General features: G+C 46.9%; 1 protein-coding gene across 1 annotated transcript in view; it reads right to left on the reverse strand.

The window, feature by feature from the left end:
- Window positions 1-1,853: 1,853 nt before the first annotated feature.
- PDE4B (phosphodiesterase 4B, cAMP-specific) overlaps window positions 1,854-10,646 on the reverse strand; it is an 11,270-nt gene continuing 2,477 nt past the window's right edge. The window contains exons 3-10 of the mRNA XM_009870693.1: window positions 8,980-9,158; window positions 8,285-8,383; window positions 7,992-8,156; window positions 7,706-7,805; window positions 6,846-7,000; window positions 6,635-6,757; window positions 5,022-5,204; window positions 1,854-2,219 (exon numbers count right to left, since the gene is read on the reverse strand). Coding sequence (XP_009868995.1) covers window positions 1,854-2,219; window positions 5,022-5,204; window positions 6,635-6,757; window positions 6,846-7,000; window positions 7,706-7,805; window positions 7,992-8,156; window positions 8,285-8,383; window positions 8,980-9,158 — 1,370 coding nt within the window. The remainder of the gene's footprint in view (window positions 2,220-5,021; window positions 5,205-6,634; window positions 6,758-6,845; window positions 7,001-7,705; window positions 7,806-7,991; window positions 8,157-8,284; window positions 8,384-8,979; window positions 9,159-10,646) is intronic.

Here is a 10,646-nt window from a genome sequence, read left to right on the forward strand (position 1 = left end):
CGGAGGAGCAGCGCGATGGAGATCCCACCCACACCAACCTGTTAGAAAAACCAGCACCGAGAGCTGCGGGGCAGGGTCATGCTTTCATTTATTCACTTCATTATAAAAATCTCTTAAGAATGCATCTGAACACAATATATAATACTATAACATACATTGTGTGAAACTTTTGGAAACAATAAAATAACCACCTGGAACAACGCAGTGTTCAACAGACACACAAACCCATTGATCATGCACGACTGTGCTATTTTCATTAACGAGTCACGAGTTGGACCAAGAGCTTGAAACATATTTTACAAACTGAGATTGACACCGCTCACGATGCCGGACAAGCTTTGTCAGAAGAAGTTTTCACAGCACAATTATTACATCGGTTCACATTTTTTTGTCCTAAGAGATTCACATTGGGTTGTTCAGAAATTGGAACGTGACGTTTAAAAAGCCAGCCCGTTCGCGGGGGGGGTTCTTTCATTTTTTCGGTTCCCCCCTCCCCTCTAGGTTTTCAGCTCTTCCAACTGCTCGCCTGCTGCTAAACCCGGGGTCCCGTTGTCGTTGTTCCCCCACACCGGGCTCATCACGAAGACGAACCCCCCCACGGGCGGCTGCCACCCAAATGCCCTTCCTGGGTTGCGTCTGTCTCCTCAGCTATGTTCAGGTTCTTGTATTTTATGCAATACAAAAGGTTACGAGAAAAAAAGGCAACTCTTATTCCGAGTCTTCTACACAATTAACGTCGCCGCCGACAAGGCGATGTTAATTCATATAAATTAATAACTTACAAAACATTACAGTATATACATTACATAATAAATACACTGTTATAAACAGTAATGGAGGTGTTAGAGCTCAAGGCAGTGCAGGAGGATGAGGAGGACGGTGGATCTAAACCTAGGAAAACGTGAACGAGGGGAACACAAATACCCGAGCGTGCAAATTCCACTGAGCCAAGGAGCTGCTGAGGGGGAACGCGCGTCACGCGCCGCCTTATCGCGCTGACTTAGAGATGTGCCGTCGAAACAAACTACCCTCTGTCCTGCGCATGGCAAAAATCAAACCCCGGTGAGGGGAAAAAAGAATAAAAGATAAAAAATACCGTTATTCCTAGCAATCGAACAGAGATGGTGCACGACGCGTGAATGACTTTTAAAACGGGTCGCCCTGGGGTATTGAGAAGACGATTAAAGGTGCAGTAACGCAAAAAAAAAACCACCAAGCCCAAACAGAAGGTTTTCCCTTCCGTTTAGTCTGTAAAAGTGAGTAACTGCAATAAAGTGACAGGTATTGCCAGTGAAAAAAAGGAAGACTGCTTCTTGTAACAGGAAGAATCAAAAAAGTATCCGTCAATTCTGAAACACTTTTGTGTCACTTTTTTTTTTTTTTGTACTGAACTCCCGTGTTTTTAATTAACAGACTCTTGAAAAGACATGAAAGTGTTTACAAAGAAGGCACACAGGTCTGCAGACAGGTGGTCAGGTGGACAGGTTTTACATGGAGAGTTATTAATCAGTAGTTTCTATCAGTCTAACTGGTATAAATTCCAAAACTAACAGTATAAAATCTCTCAGTTGTGTGTCATTTACTCTTCAGCCATGACCCAAGCCAGCTCCAGGCCAACCCCACCCTCCGAGCCGGCGAGGCTTTAAACCACAACATAAATCACCTGTTTATTTTCCTGAGCAATCAATTCACTACACGATCTTTTCACCTTGATTCCAATCTATCTCAAGTAGCTGGGAAGGTCTTTCGGCCGATGTTAGACACGGGCTTCAGACCCCAGGCTGCAGGCTAGCCCGTGAGACCGCTTGCATGCTCATTAAGCGCTGAAAATCCACTCACACAGCTACAGGACATTATGTGTCGACGGGAGACGTATCTTCTGTCACAATTTCTATGCTCGCCTCCCTCTGTGCGTCCTCTTCTCCCGGGGCGGCCACGTGGAGTGTCTGTGTATTGCTTAGGTAGCCGATGCTCTCGCCGTCCTTCTCCGGCCCGTCCGAATCCTCCTCCTCCAGTGTCAGTTCAAACTGGAATTTCTCCATCAGGCTCTGACAGTCCTGGCCTCGCTCCTCCAGTGGAGGGGATGGGCTCTGAGGTATCATGCTCTGGTACCAGTTCCTGTTGTCCTCCAGCGTGTCCAGGATGTCCTGGGCGTCGGGCTGCACCAGGTCAGCCCACGTCTCCCAGAGTGGATGGACGATGTAGTCAATGAATCCCACCTGAGAAACACACAAACGTGCACACTTAGGGCAAGGCAACGGGGTGTCTACAAAGCTTCAATGACGGTAATACGTTGGTTTTATAATGCCCGACCAAGAGCGAGCCCCCACACCAGCACGATCTAATTGCAGACGTAACCATCTGACACCCAGAGCTGCGCCTACAACGCCAGGCTAGGCTGACGTCTTGTCCAAAAATCAGACCTTGGAGGGAAGTTTAATTAAAGCAGGAGCCACCGGGAAACTTGGCGGCGGAGCTGCCAGTCCCATCGCCGGTCATGCGTGTGATTTGAAATATCTCTGCAGATGTTCTCACCTAGTAGACCTTATAAGGAGTGATTATAGACCTTATGAGGTCTATAATTGAGGGAGCTGGGTCAGTTCAGTCTGGCAAAGAGGAGGCTGAGGGGGGATCTCATCATGCTCTACAATTACTTGAAAGGACATTGTAGAGAGGTTGGTGCTGGTCTCTTCTCACAGGTAATTAGGGACAGAACCAGGGGGAATGGTTGCAAGTTGCAAAAGGGCAAGTTTAGGCTGGACATTAGGAAGAAATTCTTGACAGAAAGAGTGGTCAGACACTGGAATAGACTGCCTAGGGAGGTGGTTGAGTTGCCATCCCTGGATGCGTTCAAGTGTCGCTTAGATGTTGTGTTGGGTGATATGGTTTAGGGGTGACCTTGTAGTGAGGGTTAATGGTTGGACTTGATGATCCCAAGGGTCTTTTCCAACCTGAATTGTTCTATGATTCTATGAGATCAACCCCTGCCCTGCAGATGTTGGAGTAAATCCCTAGGGCAGAACATCCTGCCAAGGGACGCCTCCATCAGCTGTTGGGGCGCAGATGTGTTTTAGGTGAGCAGCCCTTTTACCTCGAGCACAGAGCAAGTTTGCCGTGCCTTCGGCGTTATTTTACTATGGCGAGTAGTTTGCACCTATTCCCAACTGCTTCATCCCAGCAAAGGCTCCTCCCAAATGCAGGCAGACAGACTGACACGCCAGCGGTGGAAACCGTGAGGCTCGCGGCTGAGCCCATCAGTCCTTCTGCCGACTGGCGCATTAAAACCTCTGAGCTCAATCATTTTATTTTATTTTTTCAATTGTCTGAATAAGAGGACGTACGTCCAGGATGGAGAAAACGGAACGGCCATAAAGAGGATTGAAATTCTTCCGTCTTGGCAAAACGTGTGGCTTCTCGTTCGGCTGGACAACGTTTCTGTGCGGCAGGAAAATGGCTCTTGGAGGGGGCCAGGCTCAATGCGCAGATGTTTGCTTTGGAAGCCACACATGCCTCCTTCAGACACAACAGGATGTCAATAGAACCATTAACATTCAATTGTAACATAGTGGTGAGGCAGCTCAAACAAAAAGGTGATGAACATTTCCTGCAGCATATGTTCCGGAGCGCTTTCAAAGGAGGGAGAAAAAAGTAAAATAAAATCCTGTATGGGTAAGCTGATGGCTTCACCACCACTCAAACCCATCCGGTGCCGCTGGCTAGAGATCAGGCCATCGCAACCAGGTCGCTGTTGCTTTAAACAAACATCCTAAATCGTGGAATAGCTGGCCAGATGGCTCAGCACCAAAATATTTCGGTGGAAAGCTCCGCATTTTGAGCTAGAGCTTCGAAATATGCGCACGCTCTTTCCCAATCAGTTCCTCGGTTCATTCCGCAACGGGCTCGCCACCCCCCTTTCTCCTTTGCCCTTCATCAGGACTTCAAGGGCAGCCGTTTCGTGCAATTCCCCTTCCTTTTTTTGCAAAAAAAACCCTGCCGTTTTGAAACCTCCGTGAAGCGCATACGCGAAACAAACAGAAAAAAAATTAATTGGAGCTCACATGCGGAGCACATGCGCATTTTCCGGCCAAGCCTGGCCAAAGGATTCATTTCTTGTTAGGTTAACGAATAAGACAGATTTTTCCAACAAAATCACCATGCGGTTGAGTGAATAATTTTGAAACCACTTGGCTTAGCCCAAGAGGACATTTGGAAATAATTATCATCAATTTTGTTACTTATTCAAGCTGAAAAAACCTTGATGATGACTTGCTCGAGTCATTTAAAAACAACAACCAAGACACCATTATATAAAGATCAGAAAACGTTGAGGCAAACAGAAATCACCGCCCTCATTGCGGACTAACCGGGTGAAATTTTACGGCCTGTGCTACGCAGGTCAGAAGAAAAATCTGACCTCCAAACTGTTTAACCCATGAATCATAACTAGGGATGAGCCAGTTAAGAAAAAACGAAAAAAAAAATATATATATGCAGCTCCTTTTAAGGTTTCTATTGACATAACCAAGGATTTCTTTGACTTCACCTGGCGGCTCCATCCGACCTCGAACATAACCAGCTGCAAAATTGTTCTGCACGAGCCTGAGCAACGGTTGACACAATGTCGGGAGGTTTAGGAGGTGCTAATTAAGGAGGCTGGAGGTCAAGAAGGCAGAACAAGAGCTGGCAGAGGGCAGTGCGCATCGGGATTGCGCTTCTCGAGCCCCAGGAAAGGAAGGGAAGCGACTCGCTCAGCAAACTGGGGCACTAACAGGGCGAGATGAAGACGCGTTTGGAAACGGGGAGCGGCACCGAGGGTCAAGGAAAGGAGGCTGCAGGGCCTTGCCAGCCTCTGCGAGCTCCAGGCACAGCTGGATGTCAGGGTCGATCAGCACCAACCCTCTGAACCCCTGGCTCCTTGCCTAATTGCGCTCAAGTAAGCAGATGAATTTTGTCTCTGCTTTAAAACCACGAGCTTAGGTGGTACAAAAAAACCCCACAAATGCAGGTCACAGCCAAATTACCTGTGATTTTTCCACTGACGCCGTGTGTTTGTCGCACATGGGGCTGATTTCCATCCCTCTTTCTCGCTCTTTGTCTCCCTGCTGGAAGAATTCCTCCATGATCCTGTCCGTCCACTGCCGGTACAGCTCCAGAGACTTGGTGGGATTGCTCAAGTCCGCGCAATGGACCATATTTCGGAGAACCTGCAATGGCATCGATCAGAAAGCTCATAGAATCAAACGGAAAATTAAAAAAAAAAAAAAGATGACGGCTTCACGCTTGATTCAGAACATCCAACCACGAGACTCTTTGATTATGCAACATAAAAATATCAACACCGTAACATCTCCGTGTAGGAGACTTTGCTTCGAAAAGCAAAACGTGATCTTTTTAGACCGCACGGGGTACACTTGCATGGTAACGTTAATGACATCATACACGTTTTTGAATGCAGGTGCTTCCCACCACTCAAACCTTCTTCCCGTGGTTAAATGGGAAGATGGTCAAATGCTCCTGCTCCACCAAACGAGCAACATCCCTTCCGCACGCACCCGAAATGTGCCTGGCAAACTCAAGGATGTAGACAGCGATGGAGCGACCTGTTTTAAAATCAGCAGTCTTAAATAAAAATGCAAGGAGAGTTTTCCCATGAGTCAGTTCTTCTGGCCATCAAAGTGGAGAGGAGATCAGGATGTACCTTGTCCTACTAACTACGTGACCCTCTCCCAGCCCTGCTTTGTCATTTCTGCAAATCGCGGATTAGATTATACAGGGAACAGACTGTATGTACATCACTCATTGCAGCTCAGCGTGAGAGACGCTTTATGTATGGAGCTACAATTTAAATTCTTGCCATCTCGCCACGCTTTTGGCAAATGGGAGAAAGCAGCAAGGAAATTCAGGAGCCTTCAAAAACTCAGCCGTATAGATTAACTTCAAAAGGAAGTCAGTGTTTGCAGTTCGATGCTCTGAGCGTTAAAAACATAATCCTCCTTTAGCTCAAACAGATGGGACCACTTTGTACCTCTTGGCGGCGCAGACTGCCAACGATTTACGCCAGCAGCTTCTACACACAGACCACTGAAACACCAGGTAAAAGCAGGAGCAAGAGAGACAGGGAACTGCTGGAGAGAGTCCAGGGCAGCCACAGGGATGATGGAGGGATGGAACATCTCCCTGGTGAGGAAAGGCTGAAGGAGCTGGGGCTCTGCAGCTTGGGGAAGAGGAGCCTGGGGGGTGACCTCATAAATGTTTATAAATACGTCAAGGGGGAGTGTCAGGAGGACGGAGCCAGGCTCTTCTCAGCAGCGTTCAATGACAGGACAAGGCGCAATCGGTACAAGCTGGAGCACAGGAGGTTCCACAAAAATATTAGAAAAAACTTTTTCCCTGTGCGGGTGCCGGAGCCCTGGCCCGGGCTGCCCAGAGAGGGTGTGGAGTCTCTGGCTCTGGAGACTTTCAAACCCGCCTGGACACGTTCTTGTGTGGCTGCCCTGGGTGACCCTGCTCTGGCAGGGAGGTTGGCCAAGATCATCTCCAGAGGTCCCTTTCAACTCCCAACATTCTGTGATTATGTGTGATTCCTTCAAACCTGAACAAAACACCCCAAATCCAGGGCGCCGTGTCGCCGTACCTGTATTCTGTCCGTGTAGTTGTCCAGAAGGAGGACTCCTGAGCTGGTCACTTTCTTTGTTTCCACCATAGTCTTCAGATCAGCCAAGAGGCTCATATGCTTGGACATATCTGTCGCCAACACCTTGATGGGAGCGCAAACAGGATGTCAGGCAGGGCAACCACACAAAGCCGCCAGTTTTTTGGTTTAAGAGGAGGAGAAGAACTCATACCATGTCGATCACCATCTTCCTGAGCGTCTGACGCTGTTTCTTGGTCAGGTTCTGGAAGATGTCGCAGTGCTCCTCTTGAAGCAGCTTGAAACCCACAGCGAGGTGGTGGTTCTCCAAGACGGATTCGTCGTTGTACATGAGGGCTAGCTCGGAATCTGGCAAAGCAAGACGAGTACATGAGCCTCGCGTGCGAAGCGTGTGATTTCGAACTGCGCACGCTTGCCCTGGGTACCGAAATGTTTATCTCCGTGCAATAAATTGGGAAAAGTTTCTGTTCTTTTTTTTGGGTCACGTGTGCCAAGAGCGTGCAGTTTTCTAATCTGAGCACATGTGTATGTAATATAAACAGCCTTTTGCTCGGTTCTAATGAGCAAAATAGTCCTCAGCTGACTTAGTTATGGGCTTTGGAATCACTGACAACAGAAAGCATGAATCCCGCAAACATACTTTCAAAAAAAGAACAATACCCACAATCTGGAATCAAAGATACATGCTTAGTCCGTTGCAGAACACAATATGAGCCACAATATTTAGCCTTATTGTTGTCAATGGCAATAGCATTATTTATCTTATTTTGATGATAAAATTTGCTGGAAGAATTGCCATGGGTTAGCAAGCGGTCGCATTCGCAAGATGCAAGGGTGCTTTGCAAATTGTGCCACAATTGCTTTCCTTTGTCAGGAATTTCATTTTAATTATTGCTCTATTTCAAAACGTCTAACTAGTTTACTGCACAATACTTGGAGAAAGCAGTGCAGTCTGAAAGCCATAATTTGTGACCTCGCTGTAATGGAAAACGCACTGCCGCTAGCTTCCAAACTCGCAGACGAAGTTATTATTGTATTTGCAGCACAACTCACTTGTATTAATAAGGAATTGATTGGAGACCCCAGGGTGATCCACATCGTGAATTGCAGCCGCAAAAATCGCAGCGAGGATTTCCAAATCTGTGAAGACAGCCTAGGAAAGAAGAGAAAAAAGGCATCTGTTGGAAAACTCCTCACGTTTTCTCTCCCAGCAGTTTGGGAGGCTGATGTAGAGGAACAAATTGTGCTTTTCCAATTAGCTCTCTGAGGATGAGGCAAGGTCTGCAAGCAGCATGCGCTCTTTAGGACGAAACATGAGGTTATGGACAGGCAAACTCACATCCAGGGCCGGGGTGGAGAGCAGGACGTGCGTGGACTGGGCGACATCGGCGGCGTGGAGGCTGTTGTGGTACGCCACGTCCGAGTGGTAGTGGTCTTCCAGAGTCATCATGTAGGTGACAAACGTGTCGGATGAGATCTTGAATGTTTTCAGCAGATCTCGCTCCTGTGTAGTAAGAAAAGAGGAAGAGCACACGTGAGTAATGTCAAACGAGGACGTCGCGCTGTAGGAGGGGACAAACCATCAACTGAAATAACAAAAGAACAGCAAATCCTATCAGGAAGAGTACGAACCTGAAATATCGCGTACATGATGCAGGTGAGTGGCCTGTTGTGGGAATACCTCGCGACATTAAATATGTTGAGGCCCCACTTATTCAGATCTTCCAGTTCCTTTCGAAAGGACAAAAAAAAAAAAAGAAAAGAGAAGGGTTACAACATTTTTCAGGGCGATTCTGCATTTTGATGCTTGTGCTAGCTCTTCCAGAATCTTCAAAAATTCAATCTTTGTTGTGGCAATTTCGTAAGCGCACAAACATGTGTAATTAATAAAGCACACAAATACAGAGTGACTGTGAAGGGCTGAAGCCAAAGCACTGGTACAAGGAGAGGAGATCTCTGTGTGGCAGGGGAATTACCCCAGAGGGGTGTTTCCAGGGAGCAAGAAGAAATGCTCTGACAGAGAGTGATCATTTGGTGGCCACAGCACTGTTATACACTCCTGTGTTTGATAACTGCTTTCCTCAGCCTTCATCACTTCTTTTTTTATTATTATTTTAGGAATTTATGACCACAGAAGATGCTGTAAGGGGCTGGTACCATTAATTGCAGCGTTTGCAACGGGTACATCCCTTCAGGAATCCGGATTCCAGTTTTGCAAAGTGGGCAGAGGGGATGGCAATCCATCCAACCAGTCCATCCAACCAGTCCATCCCCAGCTTCCAAACAGATAACACCAATTCTCCCAGAGCTGCAAGACTCTGACGTACCTTGGCCAGGTGGTCTTCCTTTTCTGTTTTCACCCCAAACCGTGAAATGCTGGTGTTATTTAAGCTTGAGCTATGCATTAATTTTTTCACTCCGCTGATCTGTGTCATAAGCTGCTGTTTTTTCTTCTTCTCTCTGTCTTTCTGGGTAGGAGAAGGAATCTCCACGTCATTCTGCTTGTCTGTAAAAACAAACAAAAAAACCCCAAAGCTGAAAAGACTCAGCATTGTTTGCACCCATCACGCACCCCAGAGCCAACCCTTGGCTGGCCAGTTCAAACCCACGTTGTTTCTACTGCAGGCTTTCTCTAAATTGGGGACAGAACTGAGCCGAAATCGAAGCAAAACAGTCACATAACCTCTGTCTGCCCTCTGCAAGACTGAACTGTGCCCCCGAGCCCTGCTCAGCACAGGGCTCCTTCTATTGTGTCCAAGCTGCAGGACACAGCACACGTCCAGGAGCTCCTCACCCTCTATGCCTGAAGGGCAAGTTCTGCTTATGGCTCGATCCCAACTTATTTTCCTTGCCTGTTTGCAGGGATATATAATATATATTCAAACAACACATTTTTTCCTCAATGAAATACATAAGCATATATTTTCACATTCACTCTACTGACACTTATTAGGGCTGAACCCACCCCCGTACCCACTCCTCTTAAAACACCAACCCGGTAACAAATCAGCGTCACTGATTTATTAAAGGTTTGTCCTTTACAAAGACGTATAGAATGACATACAGTGCACAGGCCAGATCTCGTGCTCAGAAATACTAATGGTATTAAGCGCACATTAAGCAAGCATGTAGCGGGGCACAAGTGAGATGTATTTAATAAATAAATTTATCCACAAATGCTACCCGCTGCCTTCACAGCTGATTTATTTGCTGAGTTAAAACGGAGATACGGTGGCTCATTACTCTCACAGTAACCATTTCTCCATTAACTTTTAGAAAAGGCTACTGTAATCTCTTTGCACCTTGGCATCTCTGAGGACCTCTGGAAGGACTAGGTATTTAGGCATTAGTTACTTTTGCCTTGGCTTAATTAAAAATCTCTTAAAAAAGAACTACCCGTGTGTCTGCAACACCGCAATTAAGAAGGAAGCCATTATTCATGGCAACAGTCAAGCTGACATCAATGGGTGTCTCCCTTGTGTGTTTTTGCTGAACAGAAGGGCTTTCCTCCGTATAATCTCCTTAGCAATGACTAACATTAAGGCAGCGTAAAATGGATATTCTCAAAGAGCAACCTCTAATTTGTTAAATCATGTCCCCACGGTGGTGGCGGCACCAACACCCCTCACCCCTTAGGAAAGGGCGTGTCCTGAAAGGCCACCAGGATCTTCTCCATTCACAAGACACGGCCAATGATTCCAAGACGTGGCCAAGGATAAAACCACCCGTTTTCATCTGAGTCATTCCCACAGATCTCAAGTCGTTGTGTCCTTGCTCTTCGTGACCAAGTGGTGACTGCAGGACTGTCCCCCTGTGCAGAGGACATCGCTTTGCAGCTTGTTCAATAAAGTCAAGAGACTGAAGGGAGTCACACGATCTGGTTTTAACACCTGTACGTGATCCTCATCTAAGCAACTCTCTTTGGAGCTAACGCAGCATTTGCACCAGGGGAGGTTTAGATTGAACATTAGGAAAAATTTCTTTACTGGAAGAG

The sequence above is a fragment of the Apaloderma vittatum genome, unplaced genomic scaffold, assembly GCF_000703405.1.
Source record: "Apaloderma vittatum isolate BGI_N311 unplaced genomic scaffold, ASM70340v1 scaffold40885, whole genome shotgun sequence".
In the NCBI taxonomy this organism is placed as follows: domain Eukaryota; kingdom Metazoa; phylum Chordata; class Aves; order Trogoniformes; family Trogonidae; genus Apaloderma; species Apaloderma vittatum.